This window comes from Schistosoma haematobium, chromosome 1, assembly GCF_000699445.3.
Source record: "Schistosoma haematobium chromosome 1, whole genome shotgun sequence".
In the NCBI taxonomy this organism is placed as follows: domain Eukaryota; kingdom Metazoa; phylum Platyhelminthes; class Trematoda; order Strigeidida; family Schistosomatidae; genus Schistosoma; species Schistosoma haematobium.
Window position 1 is genome coordinate 73890118 of NC_067196.1, and position 20720 is coordinate 73910837.

The window sequence follows — 20720 nt, forward strand, 5'->3', positions numbered from 1 at the left end:
AAAATCTAATATAGGTTTATTAACATTTCAAACGCATAATACCTACTCTGATACAGTACCAGAACGTTTATTTTTAGCATTTAGTCATGAAACTGGTGAAAGTATTGAAAATGTAACTTATCAAACTGGTTTATCATTTGCTGCATTTATATCTGATTATGGTTATGAAAATTTATTACGTGTACAAGGAAGAGATTTTATAAGTTTTTTACATAATTTAGATAATTTACATGAATATTTACGTTTATCTTATCCAGATATTCAACCACCATCATTTTCTATTATAAATGCTACAAATGATTGTATACGTTTAAAATATTCATCAAAACGTAATGGATATATACATTATGTTCGTGGACAATTAATTACATTAGCTAAACGTTTATATGATCTTGATATTAAGGTGATATTAATTAGTACGAAAATTATTAATAATATTTATCAAACAATTTATGATATATATGCATTAAATGGTAAACGATGGATTGATCCACAAAATTATTATATACAAAAACCATTAGATAGTTGGGGTGATACAATATCTAGTAATGTATTTTTTGATATATTCGCTTTTTCATTATTAATAACAAATCAAATGAAAATTAAACGAGCTAGTACATCATTTCGTAAATTAGATTCATCTCTGGAAGGTTCAGATTTTAATGAAAAATTTTTATTATTTAGACCATTTATTAAATCAAATATAGAAGAGGTAAGTTGAAAAAAGTTTTTAATATATATATGAAATCCTATTCTATAATATATTGTTATATTATTATTGATGTTTATATGTCTTTGTACTAATGTAATTCATTGATACCTATTAAACTATCTATTAGATTTATAAATCAAAGTATATCTGTTCATCAGTTACTTTGTTGTATTCCTATATGATATTTCTAAATCCTAGATTAAATATTTGTTGAGGGGGATAATTGTTAAATAATGTTAATTCCCTGCTTAAAATAGAAATAGGTTAATAAACATTAAAAATGAACTGATATGTCATTTGTACAATGAAATTCATCGGTAAACATAAAACTATGCAGGTTGACAAAATAGTAAGAAAGTTTCAGTTGATAAATATACACTTGTATTTCTTATATCAAAAATGTTTACTATTTTTGCAGAACTTAATTAGTTAATTAAACCGAAATAAAACTTCATTGTACACGTTCTTCATAATGAATATCTTCGTTACACATGAAATTACCAGTAAAGAGGTTGTGCAGATTAATAATTTTTTGATTGGGATCATGAAACGATTGATGTTAGACCACCGTTGGAAACCTGGAAGCACTGGATGGCCGTTTCGTCCTATTGTGGGAAGCCTCAGCAGTGCGCATCCACGATCCTGCTCGCAGGATTCAAACCCAGGGCCTCCAATGTCGTGCGCGTACGCCTAATCTATTGAACCAATGAGCCGGCATCCAATGGTATATATATATATCTTTTCAAGCAAACACACTGTGACTACGGGTGCATACAAAATTTCAAAGATGTACTACATACACACAAATAGTTATGAACTTCTGAACTCGGATTAATATATCCATGTAATTATGAGCATTTTTTTTATTATGACCACTGGAAGTTGAACCATTTTTTCTTTTTAAATCTTTCAAGTTTTATTTAGTAACCATATACATTTACTAGTGTCAAATGGTTAATTTTAGTTATTTTTCTTAAATGTCATTTAATCGGGTTAATGATTAATCTATTCAATGAAGATATCTTCATAGCTCTTTCCAATTTAATAGTGATTGACTATACAGAAAAAAAACATTAAACGTTCATTATGACGCCCATCATTCAATTATTTCAGTTATAATTAATTACGATATAAAACTAAAAGAAAAGGTTTTTTTTAAAAAAAAAAACAAATTACTTATTTTACAAACATCCTTCATTACCAAGTAGCCTAATATATTGATGAGGACCGAAAGCAGAAACAACAACAACAAAACAAACAAACAAAAGAAATCACTAACTTTAAATACCGCCCTTCTTTTATATGAATAGCCATAATCATCTGATACATCAGTTAATTAAAGGAGAAATTAAAGCAATGAATTAAAGAAAATTTTCTTTACGATGATTTTATTGTAATTAAAATGATTTAAAATAAGTAGAATATATTTCATTGAAAAAAAGAGAATATGAATACGTCATAAAGTATCCGAAGATTTAAAATCTTATAACCCGGTTATGTAACAGTCTCAAGTTTAAAGAAAAATAGTAAGGTATGAATAATTTATAGATCTGAAATATAAAAGATGATTGTCCATTTGCCAAATTTGAAGTTAAAAATCTAGAGATCATGAAAAAATCATTAAACAAAGTCAGGAGAGTTTAATAACAATTGACTAGTAAATAAAAAAAACTACATGGAGTAGCAAGGATATGGAAGAATGAGAGAGTTTACATTCTGGTTTAGAACTCCAAGTTCATGTTTGAACTGGTGATTTGATAAAACCACTCCAAAGAACAAGTTTTCAATTTGTGATACATTTGAGTTTACTGGTTCAATGCCACAGATGATTTCAAAAAAAAAGAAGATAAAATGTTGGCGAATATATAACACTGTTAAAGTTTAATTTTTGAATACGATTATATAACTAAATAACAGTAGTAACATTTTATTCTCCATGAAACTAACGGATTTATAAGTAAGAAAATTCGTATGAAATGCTTCACTTTATACCCACCATAATTCCACTAATACTGCTTCTTGTATTCACTGAAACGGCTAACTGCTCATACAAAATTTATCAGCTAATTCTGATCCACACATCAAAAATCCAGAAAGACTAAACAGATATGACTCTCTATTCCGTACTATTCAGACTAAAAAAATCATATAATTACACGCAAAAGATACAGAACAGTGAATTACTGCAAACAATGAATCAATGATAACTATGAAAACGATTACATAATAGGTGAAAAGTGAAAAGTACAAATTGGTAGTGTGATATCAGTTGCATTAGTTTTTGATAAGAATAATAAAGGCAAATAGAGCTATTAAGATATGCTCAGTTGACACAATTGGTAAGGAATTAGAGCACATTCATAATATGTTGACTGAATCGCGGTATCCACAAGGTTTCCTGAAGATACACTTGCGGGTACAAAACAAGAAAATAGTGACTCTGACGGCTAATAAGAAACCGCTTTTCTTGAAGCTGCAGTTCAATGGTGATTTAGGTAGCGATGTATTACGGGATAGATTGACTAGAGCAGTAAAGAGAACGTTTAATGCTGACAACCTCTGCCTATCGTATTCGACCCGATCGATGGTGATTTCGCAATTGAAGGATAAGTAACCTGGTTATGCCACTTCTATGTGTATCTATGAATTCAGCTGCTTCTGTGGAGAAAGCTATATTGGGCGCACTATCAGGCAACTGAACTAAAGAGTTAGTGAACACCTCCCTTCGTGGTTAGGAAAAGGTAACGTCAAGACAATAAGCAGCTCGGTTCTATCACACTTGATCGATAGCGGTCATGTAGTGGACATAAACAAGTCATTTAAAGTTATCGTATTCCCACTAGTTTCCTTTATGGTGTTCGATCTCGTCTCTTACACATAGCAGAAGCTATAGGAATCCGAGCCAACAATCCAAGTCTTTGTGTTCATAAGAAATTTGTAACACCCTTATCTCTCCCTTGGCCTTAATAAATGAATTTATTTATTATTTTTCAAACTTTCACATCGTTTGTTATATTTTTCACCCCCTCCTAGCATTTTATTTTATTTTCTCCCAAATATACGTTTCACAGTCCAACAATGAATCTCAAAGTGTTTGAAAACTGAGTAATAGGGGTATATGATTAATTTTTTTGTGATTTATACACGACTGGAAATCAGGGAATCCGATAGAAGACTAAAATAAAAACAATATCAAGATACTATAAACCAATCAATAAACTTTAGGTCTCGTAACAATCACTTTAGACCACTGAGTGGGTATTTAAAGTTTTACGTTTTCAACTACAATCAGTTAACGAAGGAGTCCCATAGTAGGATGGACTGGCTATCCATCGTTTTATAGTTTGCATTGGTTGTATAGCTGTTGTCAAATGATTAATCAATTAAGATGAGACCACTCCTCTGACTCGTTGGTCTAAAGGTTTTGACTTGTGATTCAAAAGTATACTTAAACTGCATTTCTCAAAATATGATAAAATGATAAGGCTTCAACCCTAGGATTGATGTACTCCACTTCCACTGAAATCTAAAACGGAAATCTTCTAGGAAAAGAGGGTTATAGTGTGAAAATTTGTAGACTCATTACGTGATATCTCAAGAAGCAGATAATCACGTGTCGTCTCAGGACCAAATGGTAGGCTGGAAGTTACGTAAATAGCATACTAATGGATGAATTAGATTATGCCATGATCATGGTTTCAGTTTACGTATCGTTGTTTGGGTTCGATAGACATTCGTATATATATACCTTTACTTTGTGTACATTATAGTTTGATCTATCAACTAAACTGTCTTATTTATTTCAGTATCCTTATTTCTACAGTAGGTTTGTTTAACCATTAGAAGTTTATGTCGTCACTGAATAGGACTGCAAAATTAAATAAAAATTAGACTCGAATTCTATAAATTTCGAAACTTTTTGTAATTCATGACCAATATGGGTTATGTACGTACAATATGAATAAAAATCACATTATTTCATGAATAAAAACAATAAGAAGTGGATACCACCCAGAATCACTTATTGAAATAATAATGTTTACGTTTTTTTTTTCTTTTAAAAAAAAGAATGATTACCAACCGAAACAAAAATAGAGAGAAAGAAACTGTAGGGAAGTATGACGATGATGTTTATATTATCTTATACATATTGTTTTCAATTTTGAGTATTATATGTTAGAATCATAATGAATGAAAGACATTTTTATAGAAAACCATAATAGAACTAACTATTTTAGACTTTGCAAAAAAAAACAAGCAAATTAACTAATGACTGAAATTTATTTTATCAGATATATTTGAATTGTAAAGCAATTAATCCCTATGTCTAATGTATATGAAAGAAAGAAAGAAAAAAAAGACAAAATAACTATCCCACTGTCTCCAAACTAAATGAATAATATTTCAAGTAGTTAATGCTACTATTAAATCTATTAAAGTAGTATAGTATTATTCTATATTATTCATAAAATAAAATGAAATTTATTAAATTAACAATAATTTTCATTGAAGTAATCCATCAGTTTACTTTCTAGTACAAAAAATGTATATCTACTATCAATCATTTTGATGGAGTTTTATTCTTTGAATTCAAAGAATAAAACTCCATCGAAATCATTCACCTAAACTTCAAATCTTCATCATCATCTCATTATCAATCATATTATGTAATTATTTAATTTATTTTATAAAATAAGAATAAACATTTGGATTGATATATATATATATTCAACTGATTAATCTTGATCATATAAATAGTAGAACATGCCTTGTATTGTATTCATTTCACTTGAGATTAGATAGTCGATAGTATACGATCTGCATTAATAAGGACTAGACACGCATGACATTGATCACCACCCAGTGATCAATCAATTCATTTCACTTATATTTATATAATGTATGGTTTATTATTTGAAAGTTTACGTAAATATATTGAAACCACTTATAATCATGATATATGGTTACAAATGTTATATCATGTAATAAATAAAGAGAAAATATTTCAAACTAATCAAACATATCAAGAAGAATTATATGAAAAATTAATCAATTATTTATCAATATTAATTAATAAATCAATAAATGATTTATATTTTGAAAATGGTCAATATTTTATACAATTTTTAATTGATTCTGGTTATATGACATTATTAAAAGTAATGGGTAAAGATTTTATTGATTTTTTAAATAATTTAAATGAAATACATAAACAAATTAAGTATATTTATCCATATATTAAATCACCATTATTTACTATTATTAAAATTGAAAATGATCATTTATTATATTTATTATATTGTACTAAACGTAAATATTTTACAAATTTTGTAAAAGGACAATTAATTCATGTAGCAAAATTAATTTATAATTTAAATATACAAGTTGAATTAATTCATCAAAAGAATTGTAACTTAGTTACATCATCATCATCGCCACCATCATCACCACCACTACTACCATCATCATCCACACCACCATTATCACCATCATCATCAATGTTTATTGAAAGTTATTTTAAAATTTATTGTTTTAATGGTAGATTACAAATGAAAGAATTTTTACCAAATATTAAATCATTATGTATATGTAATGATATTCTACAATCAAATATAAATAGTAATGAATTACATTCATTATTACCATTTTATATAATAATTAATCAAAATTTAATTATAATGAAAGTTGGTGAAGCTATTCAACGAATATGTGATAATTTAATTGGATGTAGTTTTAAAGAATTATTTATAATTAGATATCCAGTGATAAATTGTACATTTGAACAGGTAATGCATATATATATATATATATAGTTTCACAACTGGCTGCCTGCTTGAATATCTGGGCTGCCTATTTCTGTTTTTTGTGTGTAAGAAACTTGTTGAAATACCCTGTGCTGAGAATTCTATATTGTACCAAAATATAATATTGAATAAAGCCATTAATAATAATAGTAATAATAATATAGACTTTTGAATAGAGACTTCATATATAATATAATTATATTGAATATATAGTTCATATGAAAGGTATTATATAAAACTTTATATAAAACTGGATTAAATACAAGCAACAGTTGATTTTAGTGTATGTTAATACGGAATTAAAAAGAGAGATTTGATTTATTGATGTAAAACTATACTTTAACTATACACATATCATCTAAAATATTGTGACTACTATCATGATCGGTGAAGTTGACTAAAGAAAATGAAGTTATGAACGAGTTTATAACATTAAAGACATTAGCCATTTGTAATTCCCTGTTTCTTTTTACAGTCAATTTTCCTTTAATAACAAACATTTTAAAACAGATCACAGATGAATATTTATGCTTATATATGTTTTAATAATATGGACCATCAATGTTAGTGAGTCTTTCTAGTGTACAGAAAAATTTAACTTGTAAAACTATTCTAATTTTTAAGTAACCATTAGTACTTACATTGATATAAAACAACAGGAAACGGTAAATAAAACTCATTTAAGGTAAAAATAAAACCCGTTAGTTGGGAGCATGTTTGAAGCTACTGCATACGAATAATTCTTTTTTTGGTATCACTTCGAAATAAACATTTCTACATTCATTCATAACTTGATATCAAATTATTATGTTTCTGTAACAAATATGATTATTGCGTACTAATTTTTTCGAATAGGTATAGTACTGTTTCTTCACCAAGCTATTTAAAAGGAATTTGTTTCCATTATAATGTGTATTTAGCTAACAAAATTCTGACAATTTATAATAATGAGAAATCGTGACCTATGGAGCTAATCCATGCTGAGTAGAGACAGTTATCTACCTCAGTACAATGGAAGATATTCGTAAAAATTTCGTGGATTGGTTGAAGTTAGACACTAACATCGTTGAATACTGGCTCGGCGATCTAGAGGTTAGGTCTTCTCGTGCGAGACCGAAGGCCACGAGTCCAAATCTCGCGAGCGGGATCGTGGGTGCGCACTGTTCAGAAGTCTCATACTAGGACAAAAAGTCCGTCCAGTCCTTTCTGGTGTTCAGTGGTGGTCCAACATCGATCGGTTCATGATCTCAATCAAAAACTTAATAATCTCCACAACCCCAAACCGATAATTTTTAGTAAATCTAAGTAATTATTGATAATTATACAAAGAGTAGATTATGAGGTCAAAAATTACATATTGTTTCCAAAATCTTTTATCATCGTAATTCTTCATAAGTAAAATTAAATAACTTTTAGTCTGAAGCACTCCATCAGAACACATTTACAGTAATTAACCCAGAGTATTATGATGTGTCGATGAATGTTGTACAAAAAATGTTAACAAATGCACTAAATACTGTTTATATAGTTACAATTTTAGCAAAAGTGAAGTCAATCGATAAGCGCACCTGTTCCAGTTAGACTAGAATCCTAAAAACCGTACCAACACTGTGAAACTATATTTCAACAGTAGATTTAGCATAATAAATTGTCTATAATTATATTTCCTATATGTGTACATATGAGCTACTGATTTTTCATTTTGTGAACCTATTTTAGTTAAGTTGAAATTAGTTGATATCATGGGCTCAATGTACCATATGACTTACTGAGGACCCTGTAAAACTTGGCAGCTAGTTCATTTTAGAGTGAGATAAACTTTCTGTACACAGCGAAGATATTCATGACTTTCGTTTAGTCCGAAACTATTTAAACAACTAAACTACTGTCCTATCATTCACATTTCCAACTTCAGCCTATTAATAATTTTGCTCAAACGTTATTCACTGCCACTCATGGTACAATTTACATACTTGATATGTCTGAGCACCTTTCATAGGTTCCTAAGTTGATGTCGCCCTGCATAACAAATAAAAAGTACGTTATCAGTAAAAACATGAATTAAATTCTAGATCTTTCTGATGGTACCGATTATTGATCAAATATACGCAGCAACTAAATTCGTTTAGATACTGAAATAATCTGAAATGTGATATTATTAACCAGCAAAGTTATATGCCGTAATTATTTTATTTCCCTATTTCTTAAATAATTATAGTCTGGAATAGTATTCAATGAATAAAACTGCATCAGTCATAAAAGAGATTTTCATTAAATACTAATATTAACTATAAAATCATTATAAGTCAGATACCATTAAGAAGTTGTTTCATTCAAGTTTAAGAGTTCTGATTAGCAATTAGCTACCGTCAAACATTAGACTGAACCGAGGAATTTTATGAATTATCTTTCTTCAAGTCGTCAATAAACTATATCATTATATATTTTATCTTTCCAGATAAAACTACATATGCATAATACATTTGAATTGGTTCTGATAAAAAATCTATGCTTGAACAGTAAGTGTATCAGTCTATTGTAGATATGATTTGATTATTACACTGGGCAAGAAAATTTCCTAATCTTATTGTTTAACTTCTTTCTTGACATTATATTGGTTCTAATCTGCGATAAACCTAATACTGATCACTTTATAATGATAACTGATTTATGTGGTTTAGCTTACAGCTCTAATTTATTTTCCAAGTTTTATGTCTGAAGTCGATTTTGTACTCTTTTCAGAAAAACAGTAAATATGTTTTAGTGGCCCTAAATCTGGCTCCGTTTGGATCCTTTAAATGATTGCTACATGTCGCTAATTCTCGCGTATAATTATCCACTTAAATCGTGTAAGTGAATAACGGAATTAAACAAGTCAAATATGAGAATGGATTTTTGGATACGTATATTTCGTACGATCGTTGATCGGGGAGCAAAGCAAAACAAAGTGACAAGCAATAGAGGAAGCGAGGGAGCCAACTCAGTTTAACCAAGCGTGAATCGATATTTATAGTCGGACGGAAATAAGTTACAGATATGTGATGAGTAAGATAAGAAATGTACACATACGTCTCCATAAAAACAGTCAAGGGTAATAAGCAAATAGTTAACAAGATCAAAATGTGACTCATGAAGAATGAATAAATTGACCTGTGCGGAGGCTAGAATTAGCTATGTGGATTTGACATAGCAACCGACACTAAAATGTTATTGAATTTCGCAACAGTAAAATTTATTCATCTCGTTTAAAAGTATTGACTGATCAGTGAACAAGGTTATATTAAATGTTTAACTGATTTGATAGATTCAAGAATAGAGACACTTAAAAAACAGGCTAACATTTATTTCAGAATAGATGTATACTTTGAATTTTAGTTTTTAATCACTACACGTGTTGTTATTCCGTTACGTAAGTAAATACAAACTACAGAAGACCATTAATGTTTATTTTACTGACGGTAGATCAAATCTCACGTGGATATATATATTCACAGTTTCGAATAGCTGAAAACCGGAATAAAAACGTTTTTTCAAGTAGGGCTTAGTTTTTAACGACAATCTGATTTATGTCAGTCAATTGCGAAATCTGTTGCTAAATTTACAAAACAAAACTAAACATGATACATTTATCACTCGGTCCATTTGCCTATCGGTATTTTAATAAGGGTTCGATTCTTCCTCATCGTAGTGATGTAGAAAGCGTAGACTAAACAAAACTAAGTGACTTAGGTTCATCATAAGCCTAAATGTCGAACGACTGATAATGGCTGCCCTCACATTCATAATCCCTATAATGAACCTACCTTTTAGTTTCAAACGGCAGAAAACGCGCAAGAAGTAATAGAAAACGTTTTACGTTGAGACTGATTGATTTACAGAAAGTAAGAGTATTATTCGGTTCGCTGGTATGACATGACCTTTAGAAACCTTTGGAAGCATACTGAACTTCATATCAAAGTCAGTAATCAGTTAACGAAAATGTGACATAATTTGTATATTTCCCAGAAGTTTCTTAAGCGTTTGTATTAGCTGTTTCCAGCCTCCGCTTATTTTCTGAAGAAATTATCGAAAAGTTATCAGGGAATTCCAACACATCTCGTAATTCTTGTTTATCGTTGTTTTACTAGTTACCTTTTAACATAAATTCTGATAGTAACTAGAATTTAGTCGAACAAATAATACAATAGGATTTTCGTTGATATACAATAATATCATAATATTCTAAAACTGATGCTTAAAGTAATGTCTGAATAAACAATTATTGGAACGATTTGTAAAGAAATAACCATTCATCAATTTTAATCAATTTTAATGTACCTTATTGAACCAGAAAACAATGATCGCTCAATGTTGGGTAAGGCAGAATGTAAATTTAGAGGTGAAATGCGTTTTGTTGAACAATGGGATATGTTGTTATTTCTGGGGGCACCATCGTAAGTTTTATATATATAATTTTCTGCATATATACATTTATATACAAAATTATATTGTTTACGGAAGTGTCCTAAAGCATGAAAGTTCTGGATTATATTTTCTACAGTTATGGAATATTATTCTAAAAAGGTTCAATGAAACATGACGCACGGATGCTTCAGGGCTTTCAGTGGTTTTCAGCTTACTTTAATTTGCCACAAAAGCAACCGGCAACGTGACCTGCCTCAAAACGTATGATCTAATATAAGAATGAATACTAGATTTTGAAATCTCATATCAAATATGCTGTACGCCACTGGATTCAAATCCATTTGTCGACATTGTTAACTTCGATTAATTTACGATAATTCAATTTTATTGTGGATAATTGTTGCACTTGAAATAGTTCAAGCACACAGTTGAATACAAATAATTGTATATAGTTAACTGAGTACAGATACTATAGTTACACTCACATCGAAAACCTATGACATTATTTAGAATTATTTGGTAATGTGAATAAATTACAACACTAGTAGGAAAATTTTTACATATCAAATTAAACAGATCTTATGTAGCGTACTATATATAATTCTTAAGTATGATGTTCCCTTCCTTGTAAACGATGTATCTGTAGAATTATGGTCTATACTTCGTTATTAGCACTGCTCTAATAATAAACCTAATCCTAAAATTTTAGAGTTGTTATGGAGCGAGTATCTAATTTATAAGATCTGACGTGGAAGTCACATCATTGTCTGCACTGACTTATCGTAACAATCACCAATATATGATGGAGAACACTAGATTCAATATGAATAAAAGTGATAAGTTACACAAGAATAATCACGCCTGCAAGGCTGAGCCATGCCATCCTAATTAATTCAATTCATATTTCCGCTTTTCATGGTTAACCTTATCTTCATGTCAATTGTTGAATATGTTTTTCCAGTAATTATATGCTCGGCTTCAAAGGTTGTGTGGCTAGGGTCCGCTGCCACTACATATCACAAATATATATTCTTATTTATTATCATTAATAAGTGGTAATGCAAAGTATTCTGTATAATATTAACGAATAGAAATACTAACTTGTGATACATACTTTTTTTCAAAATAAAAATGATTCTTAATAAAGGAGACTAAGAACAACAATTAAAGAAGACAAGATAACATGAATTTATCTTATTACATTACGTTCCATCAGCTGCTTACAACCCTAACTATTCGAACTCAAAATTTTAGGTAAAGGCTAACATGTTCATAGAAGTAAGATTAATCGGAATTTACGTAGCACTATAGTGCAGTAAATATTCGAATAAATTTCAAACGGTTTAATAAAAGTTCGATAGAGCAATAAGAAGATGGAATTGATCTGAAAAATGTGATGTATTAACGCTATATATTTCAAACAATCAGATCCCACATAAATAAAATGCTGTAGATATAAATATACGAGGAATAAAGATATATTCTAGAGTATCATGTGCGGTAGTAACAAGAAGATAAGACCGTCACTAGATAGTTACGTAACGAGTTAATCAAGTAAAGATAAATGACAACTTAGAATGATATAAGATAAACTTAGACACTTAAAAATAAGATTATAAACTCGAAAATGATACAGTGACGTAATAAAATAAAATAAATTGGAAGAAAAACAATTTATTGGAATAAAATTTACCAGGGTAAAGAAAGATTGACCGCTATTCCATTTCGCAAGCATAAGTCAGATTTTAATTGAATTTTAGAATATTAAAGTTTATTTCTAGTTAAACACTGAAAGATGTCACTGTGATTCCTAAAAAAAACAGCACGGTTGAAAGTTCTGTTTCGTTTTGATTAAAATGGAAGTCTATCTGAAGTTTATGCTGATGATGTCGTTCAGAAGAACGATGAAAGCTCCACGACCAAACCATTTAGCTCATAGAACAAAACTCCATCAAAATCATCCACCTGAGCTACAAATCTTCTCCACCATTTCAATGAAAACTCCTATTATCTTACTGACAAAATTGATAGGTTTGTTGAAAAGTATCTCTTATTTTGATAGTATAATACATTGTACAAAACTAATGTTCCTTATAATTTATTTACAAATTTAGTATACGTGATATCAGGCACTTAAATGAACACGGTTTATACATTTGTGATTTGAATATGTTTGATCGAAGTAGAGATGTAATAATTTGTGGTGATCAAATTTCGAATGAACTAGTGAAATTATTTCAGATGGTTAGTTTTACTAAATTGTTTTTCTTTTCTTCCTTTGTGTGATACAATTCATCAGATTATTGTTAATATAAAGTTACTAATTTAAATGGTTCTATGTGATTAAATAGAAAAGTGTTCTTGTTTGTTTAGTATTTACTATGATTCAATGAAACAGTTCTTTTTAATAGTTTATTTAATTGATTTGATTAATTTGAAAATATCAGTATAGGGCTGTGGATATTATTAAGTTTTTGACTGAGATCATGAACCGATTGATTTTAGACCACCATTGCAAACCTGGAAGCACTGGTCGTCTGTTTCGTCCTATCGTGGAACTCCTTAGCAGTGAGCATCCACGATCCCACTCGCAGGACTCGAACCCAGGGCCTTCAATCTCGCGCATGAAATCCCGATCGTGTGGTCTTGGATGCGTACTCCTGTGTCTCACGATAGAACGAAACGGCTGTACATTGCTTCCAGGTTTTCAATGGTGATCTAACATCAATCGGTTTATGATCTTAATCAAAAATTTGAAAATAGTTTGCACAATCTATTGGTATGTGCATCTTAAAACCCTCGTCAACAAAATTGTATGTTATATTTTATAATTGATCAATAATTTGCTTCCAAATGTGTCTCATACCTTTTTACTGGAAATCGCTACTTTAAAGCATGAATTTATCGATTTTATTAAGTGATTATTCCAATATTTGGCTAAGTCAGACTTCTTGAATTATTCTTATTTATATACATTTACTATTTTAGATATTCTTTTGGAGTTAATTAAATAGGGGGAACGATTATACAAGTTCCCTAAAGTGTTTCCGAGCATCACTCTGCCTAGTTGAATAAAGTAAAATAAAAAATTAATTAAAAGCTCTATAATGGCTAAATCAATTTGCATAGGACATCAGTTAGATAAAATCAGTGCATTTCAACTTATCCACCTGGTCCCAACAAATATACTACACGGTTTACATATATTTCTTTGAATATAGTAAAATCCATCGATATTCATTCCAACAAATCTAGCATTTGTTTTCACAAGAAATGTATACAATCTGTCTTTAACTTGGTCATCAAAATAGCCAACAATTGAGTGAGCTACAAATGACTTATTAAACAATCACTTTTCACTGTTTCTGTCATCCTTTTGTTAATTCATTCCATTTTAATAATTTTAAGTAAGTCAGTCCCATAAATGTAAAGATTTCAAATCTATTAATTACACCACATACAACGTTATTACTCACAAAGAAAATATATGGTAATGATATTTAATTATAATGATTTTCAACAATTATCAATCGCAATCCATCTACACACTGGGTTATATTTCATTTTGGCGTAATTTGCTCTCAATTTGAGTTTATGCCTTCAAAATTATAAAAATACAAAACAATATTATTAGCTACCACTTCATACAAGATAACTTATTACCCATGATGAAGATCAATGACCAGTTTATAAAGCAATATAACATTAGTCAGTCTTATGTAATAATACATTTACAACTAAATAAAAATGTAGTAAAATAATTGAATCATCTTAGACCACTTTGGTGCGTGTGTTATCGTAGAAATCTCATTCAACTATGAATGATACAGAATTGTTTAACAATTATATTAGAGTTACATTTAACAAAATAACTTTATATACATAATAATTCATTGTAGACATATGATATCATTATGTATAAATCAATATTTATTATAGCAACGTAAAAAAAGTGAAGAATTAGAGAAAAGTATGAAACATTTGGATAAAATGCGAAAATTAACTGATCGTCTCTTATATCAATGTATTCCAAGAGCAGTGGCTCGTAAACTACGTGATGGCACTCCAGCAAATGAAACTATAGAGGTAATTTAAATATATTTTATTTACTAATTCAATTAATTATCATATAAACAGTATGAATTTCAATATGAACTTAAAGAAATTAATTGAAAAAGAGATTAGATAGAGTGTGATAATTATTTCTTTTTATAGTTTACTTTATACTCTATTAGATTTGTGGATTAAAATTTTATTTTTAGGCACATCAAACAAAGATCTAGAAATATTGAATGTATATTTTCAGCTTGTGGGACGCATTATTTTGTCGTCATCTAGATCGGATGATGTTGGTTGACAGGCTCTCCACTTTAGTGGCCGTGGATCTGACTCCAATTAGATCATATGAATGTTTGTTATCGCCTATCCTCGTATATAATCATCGACTAAAATCGCGTTAGTCAATAACAGAATTTATTAAGTCAAATAACGATAACGGAATTGTGAATACAATTATTTTGTATATAAAGCGAATGGGATAGAGAGAAGAGAAACGACGCACAGTGGAGATGGCGGGTAAGCCAACTCCCCATTTGGCCGACCGTTAATCAATATTTATAGTTACACGAAAGTAAGTTACAGACATGTGATGAGTAATGGGATAAGAAATGTACACACACCTTACTTACTTACGCCTGTTACTCCTAATGGAGCATAGGCCGCCGACCAGCACTCTCCAACCCACTCTGTCCTGCGCCTTCTTTTCGAATTACATCCAATTCTTGTTCATTCTTCTCATGTCTATCTCCATTTCCCGGCGTAATGTGTTCTTTGATCTTCCTCTCCTCCTTCGGCCTTGAGGATTCCATGTGAGGGCTTGTCTTGTGACTCAGTTGGGTGCTTTCCTCAATGTGTGTCCTATCCACTTCCAGCGTTTCTTCCTGATTTCTTACTCCGCTGGGATCTGGTTTGTTCTCTCCCACAGTACGTTGTTGCTAATAGTGTCCGGCCAACGGATTTGAAGTATTTTGCGTAGACAACTGTTAATAAACACCTGTATTTTCTGGATGATGGCTTTTGTAGTTCTCCAGGTTTCTGCCCCATACAGTAGAACTGTCTTGACATTTGTATTGAAAATCCTGACCTTGGTGTTGGTTGACAGTTTCTTTGAGTTCCAGATGTTCCTCAGCTGTAAATATGCTGCTCTTGCTTTGCCGATCCGCGCCTTCACATCTGCATCAGATCCACCATGTTCATCAATGATGCTGCCCAAATACGTACAGGACCTTACATCTTCCAAATCCTCTCCGTCAATTGTGATTCGATTGTTGCATTCTGTGTTGTATCGGAGAATCTAGCTTTTCTTTTTGTGTATGTTGAGACCTACTGCTGCTGAGGCTGCTGCTACACTGGTCGTCTTTTCCTACATGTGTTGTTGCGTGTGCGGTAGGAGGGCCAGATCATCTAAGACGTCTAGATCGTCCAGCTGCATACTAGATGTCCACTGCATCCTGTGCTTCCCTTCAGATTTTGACGTCTTCATGATCCAGTCGATCACCAGGAGAAAGAGGAAGGGTGAGAGTAAGCAATCTAGCCTAACACCGGTCTTTACCTCGAACGAGTCTGTCAATTGTCCTCCATGCACGATTTTGCAGTGTAATCCATCATAGGAATTCCGTATGATATTGACTATCTTTTGAGGCACGCCGTAGTGTCAAAGAAGTTTCCATAGTGTTGTTCTGTCTACGCTATCAAATATTTTTCGTAGTCAATGAAGTTGATGTAGAGTGATGAATTCCATTGAATTGATTGTTCCACAATGATCCGTAGAGTTGCGATTTGGTCTGTACACGATCTATCCTTACGGAATCCTGCCTGTTGGTCACGAAGTTGGGCGTCTACGCAGTCCTTCATTCCGTTTAACAATACCCTGTTGAAGACTTTTCCCGGTATTGAGAGAAGAGTGATGCCCCTGTAGTTATCATACTTGCTGAGATCGCCTTTCTTCGGTATTTTGATCAGAAGTTCTTCTTTCCAGTCTGTTGGTACTTGTTCCTCATCCCAAATCTTATTGAAGAGAATGTGGAGTATCCTTGCAGTTGCCGCTACGTCTGCTTTTAGTGCCTCTGCTGGAATGTTGTCTGGTCCTGCTGCTTTGCCACTCTTGATTTGTCTGATGGCCATGCTGATTTCTTCAATTGTTGGTGGGCCAACATTGATTGAGAGGTCCGTGGGTGCTACTTCGATGTTGGGTGGGTTCAGTGGAGCTGGTCGATTCAAGAGTTCTTTGAAGTGTTCTACCCACCTGTTTTGTTGCTCTTCAATGTTGGTGATTACCTTGCCTTCCTTGCTTTTCACTGGTCGTTCTGGTTTGCGGCGATTTCCAGAGTTTCTTTGTCGTGTCATACAATTGTCTCATGTTTCCTTCTCTTGCAACCCTTTCCGCCGTCATTGCTAAATCTTCCACATATTTACGTTTGTCGGTTCTGATGCTCTTTTTCACTTGTTTGTTTACTTCTGCGTATTCAGCTTGTGCCTTGGCTTTTTCTGCTCTTGTTCGGCTGGTATTGATTGCCGGTTTCTTGTTCCTCCTTTCTTGAATCTTATCCAGTGTATCAACAGTGATCCATTCCTTGTGATGGTGCTTCTTGTGGCCCAGAACCTCCACAGTAGTTCCTTCTCCATTGAGTAGATCATGAAAGGCTTGGAACTTGTTGCTGAGGTCTATCTTGAATTTGTTGAGTTTTTCAGTATCCTGAAGAAAGGCCGTATTGAACTTTTGTGATATTGTCCGCCCCATTGTCCAGTGCTTCTTGAGTTTCGATTCCATCTTGACGATCAGCAATGGATGGTCTGATGCTATATCAGCTCCTCTTTTGTTTCCCACGTCTTCCATCGTCATCCTGAACGTTTTGTTGATGCAGATGTGGTCGATTTGGTTATGCGTGGTGTGATCCAGTTAAGTCCATGTGGTTTTATGAATGCGTTTGTGTGGGAATATGGTGCCGCCTATGATCAATTTATTGAAGACACATAGGTTTGCAAATCTCTCACTATTTTCGTTCCTTTCTCCCAGTCAGTCCATGCCGTCCCATGATGTCTTCATATCCGGTGTTGTCCGTTCCAACCTTGGCATTGAAATCTCCCATCAGAATGGTCAGGCCCTTTGTTGGACACTTCGCAATGATTGACTGCAGCCGCTCGTAGAATTGATCTTTCGCGTCTTCATTGTAGTCGTTGGTAGGCGCATAGCATTGGATGATGTTCATTGAAATCCCCTCTTTCTTTGTTTTGAAGGAGGCTTTGATGATCCTTGATCCATGAGATTCCCATCCTATAAGTGCATCTTGTGTTTGTTTGGACAGCATCAATGCAACTCCTTGTGTATGTGAGGCATTTTCTTCTTCATAGCCGGAGTATAACAGAAGCTCTCCTGAAGTTAGTCGTTGTTGTCCAACTTGCGTCCAATGTGTTTCACTAATCCCAAATAACTCTAGGTTGTATCTTCTCATTTCTGCACCAATTTGGAGGGCTCTCCCGGTGTCCCACATTGTACGAACATTCCATGTACCTAAATAAATGGTCGCTCTAGTTGTCAGAAGGAGCATCGGCCTCGTAACTTACGAAGGAATTCGGCTTTCATGATGAGGCGTCATAGTTCTTCTAAATGAAGACCTTCTGACTCCCAGGGCAGAGTTTAAAAGGTTTGAATAATTTTTTCTGGTTAGCGTTTTTTAGCGAGTTAGTTTTCTACGGGATGGGGACGCTAACCCCATGCCCAACCCTCCTCCTTAATCCGGGCTTGGGATCGGCAGTAGCCCCCGTAGGGAATCCAGGCGGAGTTTACACACACCTACGCTCATATAAAAACAGTCAAGGTTAATAAGCGGATGATTAACAAGGTCAAAATGTTACTCAAGTAGAATGAATAAAATGGGCTGTCCGAAAGCTAGAATAAGGTATAAGGGCTTAACGTAATAACCGACACTACAAGCTATTTCGTAACTTTTAAGTGATATATGTATTCTTAACATTTTATAAGATCATTGATATACATAACATTGTTTTAATTTGATATTTTACTAGACATATGATTCTGTAAGTATATGTTTCACAAAAGTTTTTAACTTTTGTGCAAAATGTATGAATACAAGTGTAGATCAAATTGTGGAGCTTTTAAATAAAATGTACACACTTTTTGATGATCTTACAGAGGCTTCTAATGTTTATAAGGTAAGTTAAATGTTACATTTAAAAACTTGTCATACATTATTAACAATTACTGTTACGTATCATTTAAAATGTATTGAATAAAAGTATAATTAATGTATGTTACAAAATGTTAAAGAATTTATTTATAAGTGAAAATTTAAACATTAATTATAAGCAAAGATGGATAGTGGTTAGCAGTGGAATCCAGGACGCGCATCTCATCCTATTTGTGACTCATCGGCCGGATGTACCTGTATCTCAGAGTTGATGTTCACTCCGGTACTCGAACCCAGTACCATTCGCTTCAGACGCCATCACGTTATCCACTTAGCTACTATCTCCTGATGACCACTTACTTGTGCAATGGCGTGAATTTGAAATTCACTTGGTATTGTTTACTTGAATCTTCCTATTGATGTTTAGGACTGCAATTGATCAGTATCTTATTGGCATATATGTATACTGCTAGCCAATGTTCATCTTTGCCTATATTGATTGTGAGTTAAGGCAATATTGAGGCAAGACTCAGAGTATGCACATATGCCAATTAGAGACTGATCTATTGCAGTCCTAAACATCAATAGGAAGATTCAAGCAAACAATACCAAGTGAATGAATAATAATTTATTACAAAAACTGTTTTCTAAGAGAATGAATATAAATTTCTAGACGTTTTTTTATGAGAAACAGTGGCTCGCAAAATCCATCAAATCAAAAACGGGTAATTATCAATCAATTAATTCAATTTAAAATAGATCATTGAAACAAACATACTTAATTCAAATATATATAATCTTCTAGTTTTACTCCTAAATGGCTTTATTATATCGTAGTTATCTAGAGGTATAAAGTTTCTGCTTGCGTATTGTTAAGGTCTTCCAATCCAAGATCAAATAGATACTTAGTACTTCTCTGATTTTATTGGTTTTCTAGTTGATGTTACTTTGTGATAGTTGTTATCTTTAATAAAATATGGATCATTTGTGAACACTTTTACAGTGTCTACCACATAATACGAATTATTAAATCTAAAATCTAAAGACTGTTAAGTATGTTTATTTTGGAAAAGCAATTGAAAATATGAGTAGAGATTGTAAAATAAACTGCTTTCCTAATCTATGAATTGTTGTTGAGGTGTAAAGTCCTTCATCAGTTTGCTATAATGAGGCCCTTCGTTTTGACGTCAATTAAATCGGACGATATTATCAACGGGCTCACCAATTTGGTGGCCCGTCATCTGACTCCAGTTATATTGTATGAATGTTGTCAAAATATACATCCTGGCTATCCTCGTATATAATTATCGACTTAGCTTGCGTTAGTAAATAACGGAATTAAAATAAGTGAAATACGAGGATGAATTTCAAATACGTGTATTTCATACAGTCGCTGATCTGAACAGGTAATCAGGGAAACGTAGCGAAGGAAGCGAAGAAGTGAGGAAGGAACAAAACGGCGCGCAGTGGAGGCGTGTGGGTCAACTCAATTTAATCAAGTATTGATCAATATTCATAATCACCCTAAATTAAGCTACAGACATATGATGAATAGGATAAAAAGTGTACACATATACGCTCGTATGAAAACAG

The 20720-nt window shown here is 32.1% G+C and overlaps 1 protein-coding gene across 2 annotated transcripts in view; it reads left to right on the forward strand.

The window, feature by feature from the left end:
- Nucleotides 1–465: 465 nt before the first annotated feature.
- Nucleotides 466–20720, forward strand: part of GCY-31_1 (Soluble guanylate cyclase gcy-31) — a 32851-nt gene continuing 12596 nt past the window's right edge. The window contains exons 1-6 of one of the 2 annotated variants that reach the window (XM_051209657.1): nt 466–712; nt 8975–9035; nt 10847–10949; nt 13035–13164; nt 14860–15006; nt 19006–19152. In XM_051209657.1, the coding sequence (XP_051075119.1) occupies nt 10900–10949; nt 13035–13164; nt 14860–15006; nt 19006–19152 (474 nt within the window). In that variant the 5' untranslated portion in view covers nt 466–712; nt 8975–9035; nt 10847–10899. Of the gene's footprint in view, nt 713–5974; nt 6499–8974; nt 9036–10846; nt 10950–13034; nt 13165–14859; nt 15007–19005; nt 19153–20720 lie in introns of those variants that run through there. The other variant, XM_051209658.1, reaches the window with a different exon arrangement.